At 46.8% G+C, this 21,340-nt stretch overlaps 1 protein-coding gene across 4 annotated transcripts in view; it reads left to right on the top strand.

Moving 5' to 3' along the window:
- RBFOX3 (RNA binding fox-1 homolog 3) overlaps positions 1-21,340 on the top strand; it is a 305,378-nt gene that overhangs the window by 79,513 nt on the left and 204,525 nt on the right. For all 4 annotated transcript variants that reach the window (XM_078594966.1, XM_078594967.1, XM_078594964.1 and 1 more), the window contains exon 2: positions 4,651-4,701. In XM_078594966.1, coding sequence (XP_078451092.1) covers positions 4,651-4,701 — 51 coding nt within the window. The remainder of the gene's footprint in view (positions 1-4,650; positions 4,702-21,340) is intronic.

A 21,340-nucleotide genomic window follows, 5' to 3' on the forward strand; every position in this document is an offset into this window, starting at 1 on the left:
GCAGCGACCCAGCGTGCCGCAAAGCCAAAGGCAGCTTCCCCAACTCACAAGCGGCGTTTGTGAAAGTGTGCCAGGGCCATAGATGTCCACACGCGTCTGGGGGGAGTTGGGGAGGGGGGGTTAAAGAGGGGCAAGCGCCCTGCTGTCGCACGCTCCGCGAGCGGCACCCCAGTGCCACCCTCTGCTGGCTTTGATGCTTGGAACATCGGCGTCGCGGTTGACATTAACGCGCAAATAGATAAAGCGGCCAAAAAAAAATCTGCCGCTTCAGCTGTGCCCGGCTGCATCTGCCTTGGCGCTCCGGCCCCCGGTGATGGCTTCTGTCGGTCGCGGCTGCGATGAGGGCTGCACGCAAGCGGCTCCGGAGTGAAATGACACTGAGTGCGAAAAAAAAGCTAAACCACAGCACGTGCGTCGGTGTCATCCAACGTGCCCGCCGCTTCGCGGCAACGAACCCCCCCCTCACCCCCTCACCCCCCCCTGCTTTTGTCGAGGTTCACGGCGGCTCCGCTTCTGGACGCGTCCGTGCTGCTTGCCACAGTGACGATAGTGAGCCCCGGGGGCGGAGGAATGGCGTGCGCGCGTGCTATCGAGTAAGTGCACCGTCAGGTCACAAGCTACACCGGCGTACGGGGAAACGGGCCGCTGACGGTGGAGAGGAGGCAAAGACGAGTGGCTGGGTGGGTGGCTGGGTGGGTGGGTGGCTGAGTGGCTGGGTTGCTGGGTGGGTGGCTGGGTGGGCAGGTGGGTGGCTGGGTGGGTGGCTGGCTGGGTGGCTGGGTGGGTGGCTAGATGGGTGGGTGGCTGGGTGGGTGGGTGGCTGGGTGGGAAGGTGGGAAGGTGGGTGGCTGGGTTACTGGGTGGGCTGGTGGGCGGGTGGAGCCGAAATCTGCCAAAAGCGAGGTCAATTATACTGCATACACGATTCTAATTCAGGGATGAAGACGTGGCCAAAGTGAGTCGGCCCGTCGGTGCATGCCTACCGGCATGCTGCTGCTGCTATGTTGTTCTGAAATGCGCGAAAGAGAACGCGGCCAGGCCGCTCGCGAATCGGGGGGGGGGGGGGGGGTTGGCGAGCCGCTGCTGACAATTCAAATGCATCGTCTTGAAATTTGGGGTCGAAATTCAATTCAGGAGTGGACGGTTTAATGCCGCGGCGAATGTAACGTCGTGGCGATCGCACGAGCTCACGACACAACTGCGTACATACACACGCAAACGAGTCAATATACAATCCTCACACACGCGCGCAATTTTGGACGAACGAATCGACATCGATCGATGAACCAACGCATCGTTGCGTCCCCGAGTGAGGCACTATTAATTGAGTCCTAAGGCGGTGGCACAAAGCTGCCGTGCGGGGCGAGGGGGGGTCAGAGACCCAGCCAGAAGTGGCTTCAAACTGGGAGCAAGTGTGCAGAGTCTGCAGTCTGGGCACACAAAGCAGGCTGTTCGAGCAGCATAGATAGCATCGCCTCCCTCCACCACCCTCCCCACCCCCCGCCATTGCCTTTCGGAGATGGTGATTTACAAGGAGGAGCGGTTGGGGGCAGTGGGAGGGACGTCTGCAGGTGCCGTGGATTGACGTGGCGCCGCATGCAATACCCGAGCGATCAGCCGGAGGGCAGAGCAGAGCTGACCCCCCGGGTGTGCCCGCTGCGCGTATGCGCGTGTTTACCGTCGCAACAGCACAACAGTCACCTTCGCAACACGTGCAGAAGATGACTTTTTTTTGCCGGAGTTTTTTTGTTAATTGCTTAATTTCTGTTTCGCTGGTTCAGCAGTTCCACTGCTGGATTATATATTTTTTTCCGCCTGAGGACGACCGCTTGTGTTGCGATCGAAACGTCGTGATTTATTTTATTTTATACCTACGTGACTTTACCGAAAGAACCAAAGAGTATGGATTCCTGCAGTCACAAAAGCTTCAAATCAAAATTGAACTCACTGTGTGTTGAGTTTTGGGCTCATCTCACACACAAGTGGAAGACGGCAGATGGTCGGCAACTGCCACAGCGGAGTAGAACACGACCAATGGAGCCATCACCAAAGCAATGCAAGAGCTCGCAGCCAGCGACGTCATATGGCTAAGGAAACCGGGCGTCGATTTATATAACATCTATTTACTGGCCCAAAAAAAAAATCTATTGTTTTTCTCTGCAATGCGCCATAGGAGAGAAGTATGAAAAAAAGTAATTTAATAGTGTCTCGGGATCGCCATATGGACTACCTTTTGTGCCTCATGGAAAGGCGTGTAAGGGGCAAATGATCTTCACCGATGTGAGTGATGGATGGCACTTCAGCTCACGCACAATCAGGCGACTACTTAATTCCCCTGGAAATGAAGGGAACTGCATCGAATGCGCCAAAATAATGCTGGTGAGAAGACGTCGAGTTTAAGTACTTGGATTTAACAAACGAAAAAATAAAGTTAAGAGAAAAGGCAGCGGGCCTCTATTTTGTTATATTTCTAAATCACCTTATTGGGACGGCCGCTCCAAAGGCAAGCGAGCGTGGCATCCATGAGCAGAAACGACAGCTCCACCTTGAAAATACATATTTTTTTCATTGTACAATCTGTGCTTGTTGGACGGAATGCACAGAGAAATTTGAGGACAATTGTACCGAGATCATCATACGGAGGATATCGAAATAATAGGCAACGTTGGAGGACAACAATACACTTGAGCAAATTTAGCAGGACACAGATCACGGGAGTGTCCTCCGGAAACGCAGACAAGGGAGGATTTGTGTTAATGATCTGCTACAGAAGCCCTATGATAAGGGGACACTGACACTTCACGCTGACTGTTGTGTCTGGCCATTCAATCTCGACAGAATGCCTATTTGTCAGGTTCTCGCTTGACCATCAATGCTACTACTACCTGTGGTGTTACTGTGAAGAGACAATCTTGTGCAGCTTTACAGGGCTTCTGGTTAAACCTGTTATCATCTGCGGATGATGTAAAAACAAGGTCGTGTGCAAGTGATGTTTTCAAGCGCTTGCGGTGGTTAGGCTGTCACGAAGTAGAGATGTGATATTTAGCATGGACCTTATATATCATCGGCATTACAGGAGTTCGCGAAATACTACTGGTTACAGTAAATCTAGCCGTGACGGTCCCACCTGATGACGGAGACTTGTGTTGCCTCCGAAACGTCGTGATTTATTATTTTTATTTCTATTATTTTTTTCTATTTTTGTATTTTATTTATTTATTTTTACCCACGTGACTTTACCGAAAAAAACCTAAGAGTATGAATCCTTGCAGTCACGAAAGCTTCAAATCTAGAATTCGCGAAATACTGTTGAATCTTCTGTATTCGTGCGGAGTGTTGTTCCCTCGTACGTGTGGGGCTTTCATAATACATGTTTTTGGGTTAGATCTCGGAAATATAAATGTGTCGTGAACTCACCACTACCCGACACAGCCAATTAGTAAGGCTTGTCACGTGAACTAAACGTGCCAATTAGCTATGACTTCAGCACTTCGGTGTGTTGGAGAGAAAACCCACGACACTTACAATTGAGCACGGCGTTTTGCTGGTGATTACAACCAGCTTCCTCAGGCCATTTTCCCGAATTGTGAAGAAGTCTCCCTGCTTCCGGTCTTAAATTGGCCGTGTCGCGTGGTGGTGGGTTGACGACACATTCATATTTATGCGCTCTAACCCAAACCGCTTTCATTAGGAATACTATTGGTCGTGAAAGCCCACCTGTTAAAGTGTGCGGGTTTTCTTGGGACACTTCAGTTTCCTCCCGTTGATGACATAACCCAAGCATCGCAATCTGGGACCTTGCTGAAAATTATTGCTGAGACTCAGTAAGTTGCTGCTGGATACAAGACAATAGTATTATTTGATGTGCGTAATAACCAAAACGTTAGTTACATGTAAAATAATGTTACGTGTGATAACATAATGTTACGTGTAATCGAGTTACGTTACATTTTCTAAGTTTAGGTGCTATTTCATAATAGAAACAGTCATGACAGTCTGCCTTCCCTGTGTTTAATACAATATATATTTTTTTACGTATTTATATTACACGTTTTCCCATAACTGCAGCACTTTCTGGGTCACTGCTTTTCTGCTTTTGTGAGATGCACTTAAAACTAATTAAAGATCCTCACGAATTCATCATAATTGTTTGAAATGAGAGCAAAAAAACTGAGCAGCACTCGCATGAATTATGCAAATTGATGGTTTAACTTAGCTCGGGGATTTAAAACGCGTCTTGGAAAGCGTTACGAACACCGAGTGATTGTGTGGGAGTGGCCGGACGGTGTTGTTAGCGGCGCAGATGAAAGATTCGTGCCCAGGGCTCATTTCATGTCTCCGCAGCGCTTGCACTGGCTCACGCGGACACAGAGTTCAAATGTAGAGAGCACACAGACACACGCAAGCGTGGGTGAAGCTAATCTGAATCTTGGGAGGCAGGTGATTTATGGCTGACAACAGACGTGGTGTAGCCCAAAAAGCCGCTGATGCCCACAGGAGGTCTCTGGCACGGACATGCTTTGGATGTTGCCCCGAGGCGAGTGATGCACCTTTCACAGCCGAGATGAGGAGAAAGGAGAGCTCGATGTGACACCCCGCATCTGCATTCGGCTCTAATGGTTACCCTTTGCCTGTGTTTTCTGTCAACAGGGCGGAGGGCAAACGGGAACACCCATGGCCCTGGAGAGCCAACAAGCGGAGGTAAGCATTGTCGCTCGTCTATACGTGCGGACGGACTCCGACAGCAACATTTAACCTCGGGAGACGACGATTCTGGCTCGCACTTATCTCAAACACGGCAACTAAAAAATTAACCCGTAAAAACAAAGTTTTTCACTATAAATCCTTTATATGCGTGGCATCGGTTTTATTTTATTATTCATTTCTGTTTTTCTTGAGTAAGAGTTTAATTTTTATCACATTGGTATTTTAAATTAAATATGTAAAAAAAAAATTCCTTAAAAAGTGGAACATTTTGGAAAAAAAAATTCACGAAAATAAATTGTCACGCACAACGAGTCTGTGTGCAAAATTTCAGCTCGATTGGATCACGGGAAGTGGGTTAAAAAACGACCGAAAGATTTGCATGGTCGTAAGCGCACAAGCAAGTGAACTTAATATAAAGGATTTAAAAATAGTGGGATGTCCCCCCCCCCCCTCTTCTTCCATTCCCCATTGAAAATCTGCCGCTCACGATCGTTGCCCCAACGGTAGCAAGGCAGTGAGTCCATGGGGCCTCCAGTGCGATCCCCTTTTTGGGGGTGGCGTGTCGCTCCGGCTTCTTTGATACTTTGATAGTTTGCGGTGCGCATTTTTTCTTCTTGAATAAAGCAAAAAATAAAAATAACAACAGTGGGACGACATGCGCGTCCCACGACATGCCGAGGTTTCGTTCTGTCACAACCTCTCCTGACGATCTTCCTTGACTGCGCTTGCCTCATGAATCTCCTGCCACCATTCATTTCCGTTCTTGACACTGGCTCGCTTTTTTTTCCTATTTCCCTCTCCCTCCTCCATGCAAGCACGTAGAGCAATACGTTTATCCTCTCTGAATGTTGAAACAGCTGAGGAAGGTAGATTGGCAGCGTGTCGAAACGCGTGGGGGGAGGGGGAGCCGTGGGGGGTGGGGGGTCCAATATTTGCTTATTTTTCATTGTGCTAATGTAGTTTTGCTGCTGCACGAAAAACAAATCAAAGGTAAGCGAGCCAAGTGCTGTGAGATTGCTACCGCCATACACTAATGTAATCATTGTACTTTGGGTACAAACATTAAATAATGAGACTAAAAGCGATGTTCAATCGGGGACATAATGCTCGAAGTGATATATGCTAAAATAAGCACTGAGCCAAATTGTTTGTGCTGACTCGATGCATTGAATGAGACGCGTCACTCACAAGTTATTCCACCACAAATAATAAGTTGGGTGGAGTGGTGGCGCGGTGGTCAACCGCACTGCACCGTGAACCCGACGACCGACAGCCGTTAGTTCAATTCCCGGCTTTGGCTAACATCGGTGAAAAGTGACATCTGAGCCATCCCTGGGCCCCCTGCTTCACCTAACTAGCATGGGTGAAGTATGGTAAAAATTCCCCAATGTCGAACAATTCCATGGCAATGCCTTAATTCAGCAGTGGATTTACAAAGGGCTGTCTATAAATGCTCTTATGCAGGTGATCTACAGCCAAAAAAAACAACACAATTTTAGTCAATGTAGCATACCCATATATATTTAGCTCAACGGTAAAGGATTAAAAAATAACATTAAAAAAAATATATATATATAACCAGAAATGGCAAAAACAACACTGGCATTTCTGTTTGTGTACAGAATAGTTTTATCGAATCACCATCATGCTACAGGAGGTCATCAGCAGCATTAACCGCCGTTTCAATGTCAAATAAACCGCTCCGGCTGCCACCTGGAAACTTTTTAAGCCTTGAAATAAAACACCGGCGCGATTCCCTTTGAAACCGTGATGGACACTGCAGCAATTGAAGAAAGAGTAGCGGCGCTAAATTCCCATGATGCTTTTAAATACTGTTTGGGCAGCAATTTCCGAATCAGATATTGTACAGGCATTTTCTTAATGGTTACTGGTTTTGCCTGTAACCGTGGGTGACAGGGCGGAACGCAGGGATGGACCGTTAGCGCCCACGGGTGGACACTGGCTGAGCAAGCATGATGCCCGAGGGAGCATTCCCGCGGCGAGTGAGATGGAAACAGAGTGGTTGCGAAGCGATTGCCCGCGTCAGTAATTAGATTGGCATCGATCACGCCCGTTCCATTTCAATCCTGCTTCTATCCTCTCTGCTTCCCCTTCAACTCCTACCTCCCCCCCACCCCACCACTCCCATAGCCACTGACCCCACTTTCTCCCGTTCCGCCTTGCACGTTTTTCGCCCCATGGAAAAAAAAATTGGACGTGACTTTTCGGACATTAAACAGCCTTGGCATCTGTCGCAATTTGTTTGTGGATTTGTCAAACCGGGTCCCGAGACTGGATTTAATTTTTGGGGCCAGATTCTCTGACCGCGGTCCAGGCAAAAAAAAAAGCTGGCCACGTTCAATCACGCGTTCAATCATCCTGTCATTCCCTTGACCCGCACGGGTGAAAAAGAGATGCTCTGTTGGCACTGCTGCGACATCCCCCACTTCTCTTCCCGGTAAACAAGGCAAACGATCATTTCACAAACTGTGCTGACCATGGAACATTTTCTTCCACGTTCTACATCGGTTGCTGTTGCCGTGAGGAGGGTTAGACATTGCTTCACGTGTACGTGGGACGCCTTTTCTGATTGTATGCTTCGGCAGCTCGGCTGGTGAAGAGTTTTTAATAGGTAAAGGTGATTAGTTCGCTTCAGGATGTTGACGAACATATGAAAGGCATATTCATTACTGCTTTATTGACTGATGTCGGTTATATCATCATCACCTTCAACCATGGTCAATCCACTGCTGTTTGAAGGTTTCCCAAAGCCACCACCACCTATAATCCATCAAACATCGACACACAAACTGATATAATCGCTCCATCTCATATATACAGTGAGGGAAAAAAAGTATTTGATCCCCTGCTGATTTTGTACGTTTGCCCACTGACAAATAAATGATCAGTCTATCATTTTAACGGTAGGTTTATTTGAACAGTGAGAGACAGAATAACAACAACAAAATCCAGAAAAAAGCATGTCAAAATGTTATAAATTGATTTGCATTTTAATGAGGGAAATAAGTATTTGACCCCTCTGCAAAACATGACTTAGTACTTGGCGGCAAAACCCTTGTTGGCAATCACAGAGGTCAGACGTTTCTTGTAGTTGGCCACCAGGTTTGCACACATCTCAGGAGGGATTTTGTCCCACCACTCCTCTTTGCAGATCTTCTCCAAGTCATTAAGGTTTCGAGTCTGACGTTTAGCAACTCAAACCTTCAGCTCCCTCCACAGATTTTCTATGGGATTAAGGTCTGGAGACTGGCTAGGCCACTCCAGGACCTTAATGTGCTTTTTCTTGAGCCACTCCTTTGTTGCCTTGGCCGTGTGTTTTGGATCATTGTCATGCTGGAATACCCATCCACGACCCATTTTCAATGCCCTGGCTGAGGGAAGGAGGCTCTCACCCAAGATTTGACGGTACATGGCCCCGTCCATTGTCCCTTTTATGTGGTGAAGTTGTCCTGTCCCGTTAGCAGAAAAACACCCCCAAAGCATAATGTTTCCACCTCCATGTTTGACGGTGGGGATGGTGTTCTTGGGGTCATAGGCAGCATTCCTCCTCCTCCAAACACGACGAGTTGAGTTGATGCCAAAGAGCTCCATTTTGGTCTCATCTGACCACACCACTTTCACCCAGTTGTCCTCTGAATCATTCAGATGTTCATTGGCAAACTTCAGACGGGCATGTATATGTGCTTTCTTGAGCAGGGGGACCTTGTGTGCGTTGCGGGATTTCAGTCCTTCACGGTGTAGTGTGTTACCAACTGTTTTCTTGGTGACTATGGTCCCAGCTGCCTTGAGATCATTGACAAGATCCTCCCGTGTAGTTCTGGGCTGATTCCTCACCGTTCTCATGATCATTGCAACTCCATGAGGTGAGATCTTGCATGGAGCCCCAGGCCGAGGGAGATTGACAGTTCTTTTGTGTTTTTTCCATTTGCGAATAATCGCACCAACTGTTGTCACCTTCTCACCAAGCTGCTTGGCGATGGTCTTGTAGCCCATTCCAGCCTTGTGTAGGTCTACAATCTTGTCCCTGACATCCTTGGAGAGGTCTTTGGTCTTGGCCATGGTGGAGAGTTTGGAATCTGATTGATTGCTTCTGTGAACAGGTATCTTTTATACAGGTAACAAGCTGAGATTAGGAGCACTCCCTTTAAGAGTGTGCTCCTAATCTCAGCTCGTTACCTGTATAAAAATCTGTATATAAAATCTCTCTGAGTGAGAGGGGGTCAAATACTTATTTCCCTCATTAAAATGCAAATCAATTTATACCATTTTTGACATGCGTTTTTTTGGATTTTGTTGTTGTTATTCTGTCTCTCACTGTTCAAATAAACCTACCATTAAAATTATAGACTGATCATTTCTTTGTCAGTGGGCAAACGTACAAAATCAGCAGGGGATCAAATACTTGTTTCCCTCACTGTATAGGTTACATATCAAGAGCGAATGTTAACACAATTAAAAACAGAAAATAATCTTTGTGTGACCTTCCGGCTCACGTGATTGCGTCTGTTGGCTCACGCAGGAGGAGCCCGACTTCATATCGCAGCACAAAGCTCCGTTTGTACAGCGGCGTTTCTCTCCCCCCCCCCCCCCCAATTAGTCGCCCCTGCTAATGCATTTCAATTATAGGAGAATAAAATCACACCATCCAGGGCTCCCTGGATGTTGCTATCATTATACCTCGAGGGCCAAGCTTGGGTAGACTGAACACAAATTGGCTCCTTTTAAAATTTTCTTCATTTAATTTTGTTTAATTTGGACTTGATTGCTTTTTATTGGTCAACAACAAATTGTGCTTGCGGGGGTGGTGGCATGGGCTGAATGGAAACGCTCACAATGTTTCCCTTCACATCGTTTCCACTCCTCTGTGATGAAAGGACGCAGCGAAAACGAAATACTCTTTGTTCTTAGGTGTTTTATTTCGTCAAAAACATTTTTCACAAACTTCTTTATAAATATAGACATGACCCAGCAGTTGGGGTGGCTCGCCCCTGGGCCCTTGACTGATACATGAATTATTACGAACGACTTTGTTCGTAAATGAATAATCCAGTAGATATTTAGAAAATGCTACTTGGGCCATGAGCAACAAGAGATGAAGTCAACAGCTCAATCCATTCACTTCTTCTTTTGTACGGCATTTGATAAAAGCACAAGGCTATTATTGTATTTATTATGTAGTCCGCTTGCTCCACCACAGTGCACGTGGTTGTATTGGGGTAGCTGAGTGGAGCAGTCCGCTCGCTCCACCAGAGTGCACGTGGTTGTATTGGGGTAGCTGAGTGGAGCAGTCCGCTTGCTCCACCAGAGTACCACGTGGTTGTGTTGGGGTAGCTGAGTGGAGCAGTCCACTTGCTCCACCAGAGTGCACGTGGTTGTGTTGGGGTAGCTGAGTGGAGCAGTCCGCTCGCTCCACCAGAGTACACGTGGTTGTGTTGGGGTAGCTGAGTGGAGCAGTCTGCTCGCTCCACTAGAGTGCACGTGGTGGTGTTGGGGTAGCTGAGTGGAGCAGTCCGCTTGCACCACCAGAGTACACGTGGTTGTATTGGGGTAGCTGAGTGGAGCAGTCTGCTCGCTCCACCAGAGTACACGTGGTTGTATTGGGATAGCTGAGTGGAACAGTCCACTTGCTCCACCAGAGTACACGTGGTTGTATTGGGGTAGCTGAGTGGAGCAGTCCGCTTGCTCCACGAGAGTACACGTGGTTGTGTTTGGGTAGCTGAGTGGAGCAGTCTGCTCGCTCCACCAGAGTACACGTGGTTGTATTGGGATAGCTGAGTGGAACAGTCCACTTGCTCCACCAGAGTACACGTGGTTGTATTGGGGTAGCTGAGTGGAACAGTCCACTTGCTCCACCAGAGTACACGTGGTTGTGTTTGGGTAGCTGAGTGGAGCAGTCCGCTTGCTCCACGAGAGTGCACGCGTTCTATTGGGGCAGCCATTAGTGATATACGCCTGAAGGTTTGCACCTCACCAATCATTCACTCATCATCGGCGATTCGCTCATGCCACAACCCAGCACAGAAAACAATCAGGATGTTGCTCACCCAATGTACCGTGACTCCCTGTATTTCACTTGAGACCCATGGTGGGACTCCCGAAAAGCCACACTAGTACGATGCAATTCCTCCTACATTTTATAATTAGCACACACCGACAATTCACCGAGCGAATGAGGCAGAGAGCAAGTGGGGGTTGTTGAGGGGGGAGGGGGAGGGGTGTGGGTTATGGGGAGGGAGAGGGGGTGGGCATCTTCTTATTCCGATCATGATTGTGGGGGGGGGTCATTGACTTTGACACGAGGTGGGTGGCTGGCTGCTAGGCGCCCCCCAACCCCCACGTGGTTGGGGCACGCGCCTCAATGGCACGGAATTGACCCAATTGCCACCTCCAGAGGGCCTCCCCTCACCCCTGGGCAACGTCGGCGCTGGCGGCGTTGGTGATTTATAAACCGTCCTTTGCCCCCGCCGTGTCGCGCCGGCAATTTTAATGCGCTTCATCAAAGGCAAACGAGTTAAGTGCATTGCCGCGACCGAGAGCCTGATCGATACAACAAGGAAGGATTGGCGACATTTCTCCTTGTACCATTGATTTGCAATCCCTTTGGCCCGAGTGTCATTTTGCAAGCGCGCCGCTCCCCTCCAATGCGCATTGTTCACCGCCGATCCCAGCAGCACCCACCCACCCAGGCCGATGTAGCATCGGCGCTGGCACGACTCCCAAGCTGCCGCGGCATTAATCGGCAAGCATGTTTCTTCGCCTGGCAACACGCTGCCGCCGAGGGTGCTAATTGCGCCCGTTTGTGAGCGTCAGGACAAGGAGGCTTGTTGTACGGAGGGATTGCGAGGGAGGAGGTGGGCAGGTGCGTGATTGGAAGGCACACGCGCGCGCGTGTGTGCGTGTTGGTAAATCTGCGCCGTGGAAACGGGGCGACGAGACAATGTTCTGCTCTGGCCTCTCGCTATCGCGGTTGTAAATACCCCGTGTGTGTGTGTCTGCGTCTGCTCAAGGCTTCCACCGCTGCGCAAGGGCACGAGTGTGCTTTGGGTCCCTCTGCTGGTCTCTTTCGAAACGCCGATGTTGTCACGCGCGTTCGTTGCCGCGCGAACCGTTGCCGTGGCGCATTTGCCATGGTTTTACTTAATTGTTGTGCGGCGATTTTGTTTTTATGTGAGTCTACATTGGCAGCACCTCATGTGACTCTACATGGGCAGCACTCCCCTGGCCAGCGCATGCGACCCAAGCGGCGTGACCGTGTTCCCGAGCAGGGGGTTTATTAGTACGAGTGAAATATACAACAAACAAACAAAAAAAACACGCTCTCTTGTTTTGAATACACATAGAGGCAATTGTGTTATGGGCAATGCAATAAAATATAGAATGGATAAATCCAGCCTGGAGACACCGCGGTTATGGTGCTTTGGAAGTTTGCATAGATTTGCTTAGGGGTGTTTTTGCGACTCCGATTTCTGGCCAAGAATTCACGCAGTCGAATAGTTGTTTTTTTGGGAAGCCAACATTGATCATATGACATATATACTGGCCCTCGTCATGATAATGTGGAGTTTCCAGTACTGGCTCACCGCCGCCATATGAGACAAGGGCCTTCTCCTTGGTCGTGTGAACTGAGAGAGACATTAAACGCTTAACATTCTACATGTCATTTGAAATGTCAAGACTATTAAAGTACTGACATTCTATCCACACAGCTGTTGTCTAATTCGATTGAATAATTTCAGCTCATTGCTGATGCCACATACGTCTCCAGTAGGAAATTGACCTCAAGTCAAGTGAGCCGTGAAGTTAAACCCCAAAGTGACCTCTGGTATTGTTTCATCAATGACAGAAGACCTGGGCTACGTCGCTGATGTACGCACGTGCATTGAACTTCTTTCACACCGTACGTAGCCAACCGCGCTAATCGGGGGTACGAATAGCCTATGCTCTTCTGTTCATTACAGATTACGAATTGCAAACTTGACCGAATTTTTTTCGGTTTGCCGCAGCCAGTAAATATTAAATACCGTGTACTGATTTTAAATTGAAACTAAAACATTTCCGATTAATCCTACCTGCTAGTGTGGAGGATAATCTTTAATTCATTCCATCAAATCTGAAGATCAATAGGTATCTCCTGTCCGCTTAATCACTTTTTGATAAATGCCATCATTAGGCGGTAACTGCCTCTATCAATCAGCAGTGAATGGTGTTTAATGCTTGGCCCCAGTGGGGTACGTCTGTGGATGCCGCTGCTGCTGCTGCTGCTCAAACGTTCGCTCGATTGTTGTTGTTGTTGTTCCTGCACTAATGAACTTGGCCATAATTTGGCTGCTTTTACGGAGGGGAAAAGAAAAGTAAACTCATCCGTCTTTGTTGCAAACTCTTTACAGGGTTTCTCCGGTAGTTCTTCGGAATAGTTATAATTTCGCAACAAGGTTGGTGTCTTTATTCCCACGCTAATTTGATTTCCTTCCGTGTAAAACCTTGCGTATAAATTTATCCCAATTACTCTGCTATCATGTGCATTAAGGGCTGATATGCATCACCCAGACGCATGTTGCAAAGTTAATTTTATTACGGTCTAACAGAAGCGAAGTCCCATGTGAATTTAAATAGCGTTAGCATCTGCGTCGCCATTGATTGGTGTTTTTTTAAATGGTTCGGTTGTGGAATAAACAATAAGATTCTCTGAATTCCGGACTTAGACTTGCACGCTCATTTGCTTTTGGTGGAAATATAAATAATAATAATAATCGGATATTTGCATTTGAAGTTTAGCCCTGAAGGTAAATGATGGATTTATTGCTGTCCTAATGTTGCACGCCATTGTCTGGGTTTTAAATAATTAATTCACCAGGACTGCGTCGTCCGGTTGAGATAATTAAATTTGAAACTAGCATAGTGAATGCAAAAGTTTGTTGTTAATTAGTGTCATTTAGTGACACGTGTAGAAAAGGTCTCATTAAACTGAAGTGAGGGTACTGCTGCGCTACATCGGCAATGCGATTGGCCAACGATGATCAGTTTGCCCTCTGAGTGCAGCTATGAATAATCATGCAGATGTCGTTAGTTGGGTCACTTATATAAAAAGAAAAAATCGGTCAGATTTTTTCAGTGCACACTGAAGAACAAAAAAAAATTAACGTATTCGTGAAAAAACTGGACAAAGAATAATATTTATCAGCACATATCTATGAATGACATATTCCTCAGTAATGGAGTAAGTTTTTAGTTTTAACATTGGAACTTATTTATTGATGATTTCCTATTTTAATTTATTGTTACATTCATGCAAACTACTTTCTGCGTATTCAGTTTTTTTTTATTTTTGATTACGTCTGTTTTTTTATTTTATGGCGAACCGAGTTTTTATTTAATTTTATCCTTCGTCTAGTCTAGAGGAGCCCACCTTACTTGTAAAAAAATGTGCCACAGCTTTGATGACCTGATGCTGTCCAGGTCAGTCCCATGGTCTGGCAAAACCATTCACAGAGCACCAGACTTCATGTGGTCACACAAGCAATGGTGGGGGTGGGGGGGAGGCGACACGGGGGAGTTGGGAGTGCCTAGATTTTTAAACAGCAAAGGAGCGGTCAAGCAGTCTGGGATGTGCATTAGCAGAAATGGGATGTCAAAGTCGGAAGGATGATTTAATATTGTGCATTATCTATGTTCAACCGTGATGGCTGAGGAATCCAATTAGGAGAGAAATGTAAGGAACGTTTTAAATTTCCTGAGCTGTGTCCTTTCGAGATCTTAAGTTCAAAAATACAGTTTGCACTTAAATTTCCCGATCCAACACGTAACATGCCCAACAAATATTTTTCGATATTTTTTTCCCACAAACATCATTCTCTCTTTAAGGACCCTTTGCAACAAAAGAATAATCCTCGTGAAAGTGCTGGCTGCCATGCCGCTTTGAACATTGGCGCTTGGTGCCTTGAAATGGCACCGTTTCAAAACGGGGGCGCCGATTTCCCCGAAGGAATCTCCGTTGCTTGGCCCCCGTGTTGTTTTCACATCCCTCCGTGTGATTTTTCATTATATGCGAGCAGGCAATGTGTCTTTACTACGGCGGGTTAGTCCTGGCGTGAAATCTGTCAAAGTGTGATGAGATTTATTGGCAATCGATGGACTTTCTTCCGGGAGACCAACTCCCACCCTCCCCTCCCACCTCAACGGAGTTATAATTGGTTTCTATTTACGCAGTAAAATATTCCAGCGTTTTCCATTCACGCCGCCTTGTCTTATCGACAGATGCAAGTGCACCCGTTCATTCATTGCACACGCTCCGCGTCTGGTGGCTTGGGTTAAATCCTTTTAAAATTCTGCTAAAGTTGGCTGACCGCAGCTGCCGGGGCAGTGTTTTAAGCTATTGGTGTCCTGGGTATGGGACTGAAGCGCGGAATAACCAATCATTATTATCCCATCAAATTGCTTCCTTAAATGGTGTGGGGCCAACCATCCGTGCTGCTTAAATGGAAGGGCCAACGCTAGCCCTTGATTGGAAACCCAGAATAGAAATGGTAATTCTTTTTAGGCCGCCATGTTCTCAGACGTTTGCGGTTGCGCGCGCGCAAATTCCCACGCGTTTTTCGAAGATTTACAATGCGAATTAAAAATTGCCATGTCATCACAACAGTGGTAATCGCTCATGTGAAAAAAAAAGTGCTTTTTTTCTTCCCTTTCTTAAAGTTATAAGCGAGACAAGAATGATCCGTGCGCAACAGCTAAAGTCCTCTTAAAATTAGTGCGCGAGCCGCGCGTAATGTATCTGTCACCCCGCACTTTACAAGACGTGTCATCCCACACATTTACGTAAGTGCCTGGCGTCAGGCGGTAAGTACCTGTCACTTGGCCCGTGGTCACTGGTGTTTCTTTGCTCCCTATCTCTGCCTGTAATTACAAGACATCTTTTTTTTAACAATTCCCCCCTTTAGCGTCAATATCAGATTGGACATTCATCATAATTTGATTAATGATGGCGACGCTAACAACAATTAGCTTAATTTAATTATCATTATTTCCTCCCCATCCCCCCACCCCTTAAACTAAAATGAACGTAGGATTTTATTGGGCGTTAATAATTATTTAATAACAATACTAATACCAACAAGAACATATCATTGTGTATGACTGGGGGATATTTTTACATATATATTTTTTTCAAAACGTTCACGTTAACAATTTCTGGATAAATAGAGTGATTAAGGGTACTCGTCTTTCGTTGGAAGTTGGCATCACTATTTTTAAAAACTTCTGATGATAATCATCACCATCAACCGTGGTCAATCCGTTGGTCTACGATTGCCTCCCCAAGATTTCCGCCACCTCCCATTGTCCCGCGATGCAACAATCCCGTCCCGGCACCTGCAGACGCGAGTCGATTTTCACCGTCCCCATCTCCTTGGCAGCGGACGTCCTCTCGGACGAGTGATTAATACCAGCATGTTAAACAAAGCGTCGGCGATTCATCAGAACGGCCGGCGGATTTGGGGCATTCCGGTGCGGCGATGCGACAGATTTATCCGAGCAAGACAACAGTGTGTCACCAGTCTTTGCCTAGCGGAGGCTTTCTCATATTGCAATGTGACGACAGAGCATGGCAGCGAGGACCGCGGACAGGCAAATACAGGCTTCTTATTCAAAGGTAATTACATGGTAATGGCATATAGTGTTCGTCAGGAGCGTAGTGATATTCTCAAAAAATGTTTAGAAATGTAATTGCTCGTTAAAAAGAAAATAATTTTTCAGATATTTTGTCCCACTTGATAATACAAGTTTTTAAAACATTTACACACAGACCACTGGAATAAATTATATTGATGACTGAGAGAGAGGTTAGTGGTGGAAAGATTGAAAGAAGACAGAGCAAATATATGACAAAGATACGTGGCGTGAGAAGGAGATGGAGATGATGGAAAGAAAATGTTGAAATGTATTGTCGATTTAAAGTGTGGGACTGAGAGAACAGAGGAGTGAGGGAGTGGCATTAAGGGATAGATGTTGACCAAAGACGGGCACATGAGGCATTGTAGGATCATGAATATTTCATGAAATAACAGACGTGGCCTTGCCCTCCTCCTCCTTATCTGCCCAAAGTTTTATACGAAAGGACGCCCCGTGAGGCGGCAGATTGTGGAAACTCATTAAAGCCCTTTCCCCACCCCCTCTCGCCAGTAAGTACGCAGAGAGGCCTTGTCCAGGATGAAACGAATGAATCGCATGTTGGGTCCTAGCCCGTGGTTCCTTGTGCAATGAGAAGTGCTCGACGCGTGGTAGAGGAGGAGAGAATGTGGGTAAATGCAATGTGCGTGCCCTCCTCCACTCCCCGCGCCTCCGATTAGTGTGGTCGGCTACGTACGGTGCGATAGAAGTTCAACGTACATACGTCCACTCGAGCGTGTAGGAAAGAGAGGACATCATTCCGCTCAGCGGTGATATTGCAATGTCAAAAGGAATCCAGGTCCTCAACATCACTGCTTGCCGACTCTGCTTTTGTCAAGCAAGGGGCAGCTTTAATCACCCCGATAATTTCCAATGCATCCAGCCCCCCTCGATAACATCTGTAAGAACTGCAGGGGATGGAGTGAAAGAGTGATTTTCTCCACCGTAAACACGCGCAGACAATTCCGTTACGGACCGCCTAATGAGATTTGTTTGACACTCGCGCTGGAACAAGTGTTATTATTCTGAGTGGGAAGAGGGGAAGCGAACGGAGCGGTGTGGGGGAGGTCGTGGCAATCGTCGATTGTCTGGGGGGGGGGCGGGCTGGCGGTACAGGGTTGGAATTGCAGTGAATCGGAGGGCAACATCCTTCGCAATTATTCTGAGCCTCTTTGGAGGGGGCCCGGCGTTTGTCCTACCGCAGGCTCCGGCCCAACGCTCCTGTGGGTCTGCCCACACCTGACGGCCTCTCCGTGGCCTGGCGAGGGTGGGAGGGCTCGCGCGGTGCGCCAAAACCTCGCCAATGGATTTTTCGCCGCCGCCGCCGCCGTTGTCTTCCGACGCAGTACCGCAGTGACATCCACGGTAAATCATCGGGGCAGCCGGACACTGGCTAATAAATAACACGGCCGCTTTAATCCACTTCCTGCTCTTTGCTGTTTTGAGCACCTTGACAATGGGATAGATTGCTTTTGATTATGTATGCTGATTAAAAAAAAAGAGGCTACACCTTCAAACTAATTGAAAAACAAAAGCCCGGACCGTGATGGATTAATTCGGCATTGTGTCAATTCTTGTTTTGTCTCGCTGCGTGCGGGCCACCGGTTCACTCAGTGCACGCTCAGTGAAGTAATTTCACTCTGGTTTCCACCGAGCCTCAGAGTAATACGATCACGGTGACTTCGTAGCCCCCCCCCCACTCTCCGGACCGTGCTTGTGCGCTGCTGGGCTTTTTTATTACCACTACACATTTTGAGCCAGGCTACCTGTGTGTCCAGCCCGGCGCTTGAAACAATGGCGCAAATTTCTTGAAGTCACCCCCCGCCGCATTCCCTCTCCCCCTTCATCTCTGCCTCTGTGCATCCAGCAGTTCAGATTGGTAGACCACTGTTAGTCCATAGGCAGGTGGCGGTGTGGTGCGGTGAAGCGTGGGGTACTGGCACTTCTTCCAAGACGTCTGGTCAGCGTGGAAGCGAAGGCCAAACAATGGGCTCGAGAGGGACTGTCGGGCACCTTTGCTCTGGTGGAGTTCCTTCCCGACGGGCATCGGCACAAGCAGGGATTTGCAGGGATGGAACCTTTTACCGTTTCACGCGTGTTACATCTCGACAAATTGCGTAACTCGGCGGCAGCCATTTTTGTGCCGTAGCTTCAGCCCACATCCACAGACGTCTTGCTTTGAAGCTGGTTTGCGTGGCACTTGCATTTGTTTGGCATGAAAGCCAGGTGGCTTTCATTATATTTTGCTATTAGGCGTGCAGGCACCCAGGCGGGCATGCTGTTCTCCGCATTTTGTGGGGGCACACTTTGACATATTTAATCAAACGCAGGCATTCTTACGAAACTGTTTTATTTTCTATGTTTTTTCTTCTTCATTTTAAGTTATTTCAAAGGTGCGGCCTGGCCGTTAAATTGCAAGCTCTGATGTACGGAGGGCCGTTGTATTCATGACCCCGCCATGCATATTGTACCAAGATGCCACCGTTGGGTTTTGTAGCTTTTGTTGTTGTTGGGTTTAGTTTTGTTATTTTAATTGTACGAAAGCGTGATGTCTGTTATGTCCACGTCCAGTTATTTTTCCCTCTCCAGGTGACTCGTAAACACTATGGGCCCGATCTACTCAAGTAACAGTTTTAATATCATTCGTATCACAGATATCCGTTGAAACCCCGGGGGACATTGGTGCCGTGCCAGTGGGGAGGCAGAGCGAACCATTACACCCGAGATGGCAGATGGTGAGCCCTTCTGCTTAAGAGGGGGCTAACTCACTTTCTGCCTGTGCTAAAGGTTATCCAGGCTGAAGCAGCAGCGCCGCTGTGGCAGAAATAATAGCGGAGCGTTATCAAGTTCTGGAATTGGAGAGGCCCTGACATTTTAATTCTCCAAAATTAACATGCTTACTTTTGCTCTTTTCAAAAGAACAGAAAAAATTGAACTCCATTAAATGGTATTTTCATATCTCTCTTTTCATACAAGTGTGATTCGAGTTCGCCGAACAAAAGGAAATAATTGTTGGAGGGATTCAGCTGGAGAATGCAACGTACGTCTGTGTATATGTAGGGCAATGATTGAAAGAGGACCGGGATCAAAACGATTAAATTAAGGGGGCCGAGGAAGACTTTTTAGGATGCGTGCTCTCTGGAAAAATCACAATTGATAGTGAAGGAGCGACACATCGATGTGCCTCAAGAGGTGTGTTTTCAATCAGTGCGCCTTATCGGCTGTGACGTACAGATTGGAAACGTGGATACTGACAAAGAAAATGGAACAAAAGCTTTAAAGCATTCGAATAATAATTGAGATGCGTGTTGGGAGTTATATTGAGGGAAGGAGAGTGGAACGCACGGATCACAGAACAAGCACAAAATTAGAGGCCCCATCGTGACAGTTAAGAAAAGTAATTGGGCTCGGGCAAGACAACTCGCTAGGAAAGTAGATGGATGAGACTGGTGACAGAATGACAGCCAGGGGAGAGATCAGCGCATCGTATTCAGGATTGAGATGGATTGTAGCATCATGGGACAGTGGGATGTGGTGAAAGCATGGGGAGGGCTTCATCCAACAGTGGACAGAACATGGCCGATGGCAATGATGAGTATAAAACATTTCATGTTGGGTGTCAGACTGCTGATTTTGGCATTTGCTGAGATCCTGTGTTTGAGTGTTGAATGTTTCAGCTTCGTCAACAATTACTGAACACACACACGCAAAAAGCATCATATTAAATTTGGTTTTGGCTAAATCATATTATTCATAATACAAAAAATCATATTATCTCTAAGAATCCAAAATATTCTTTGACTACCTACATTAAAACCCATTCCTCTCTGTAGTAAGGTGGGGTGGCAAAGTTCTGCCCCCTAGTGTAGAAAAGGAGGTCAACTCAAAGAGAATTTCAGAATTAGTTCTGTGATATCTCCTTCCACAGAGTGCTGTTCACGCGACGTAGGACCAACAGCATACCCGGGATAACGTGGCAAATACAATGACAAATTATTCCGCCTGTTAAGTGTACATTCCTCGTTAAATTATCCGTTTGGGTAATGATACCTTTCATTTGAATGTGATCAACGAAACCACTTCTGTGTTGCACTTTGCAAAACCTCGTTATTGTTTGTGCGACTTTTTTATGCGCTATGAAGAAGGACCATTGCTCGAAACGTCGCAAATTTTATATTCATATTTTTTCTTTTAAGGCAGGTGCTGTTGAAGAGTTTCTCGATTTTTTTTAGGTTTTTACATTAGATGACAATATGACATGAGAGTAAGTAACGACCCAAATACACCTAAACAGGATTTCTTGGGAAAAAAATAAACAAATTCTCTTAAAAATATCGAATGAGATTGCTTCACGTGTTGGAATGGCCTGATTTTCTTGTGTCATGATTACTCACTTAACCTTCTGAATCCTTGTTCGCCACTTATAATTTTTCACTCGGGGGTGTGGGGGTCGGGTGGCGGGCGGCGGCGGGGGGGGTGGAATCAAAGATGTATTTCTTTGCTTTGCGATTACATCAATCGTTTTTTTGTTTTGCTCGAAGCTCACACTGCAGGGTTACTTGCACGTTTATAGGTGATTTCATTTCTACAAACACTACACGGGGGCGGTGAAATTGAATATTTTACGTTTTGCCGGTTTACGTGCGGCATGCATTTTTTGCCACTCGCCGCTGGATCCTGAATGAGGCGGTGTCAATCAAACTGCGAAGAAATTGTTTGCTCCATTCACTGTGACCGGTGGAGACTATTTGTACGGGTTTGTGTTGGACGGGATAAGCAGTCACAATATTTACAGAGTTACAAGAATAGGAACCTGCATTGGTAAGTCATTCGTTTGGAAAACCACATGCATTGGATTTTTGTACGTAGCTGTAAGATTCACAGGGAAAAAAAAAAATCTGATTTTTGAATTAAGACATTTGTGCCCGTGTGTGTATGCGAGATTTGC

Source organism: Lampetra planeri, chromosome 5 (assembly GCF_965212315.1).
Source record: "Lampetra planeri chromosome 5, kcLamPlan1.2.h2, whole genome shotgun sequence".
NCBI lineage: Eukaryota > Metazoa > Chordata > Hyperoartia > Petromyzontiformes > Petromyzontidae > Lampetra > Lampetra planeri.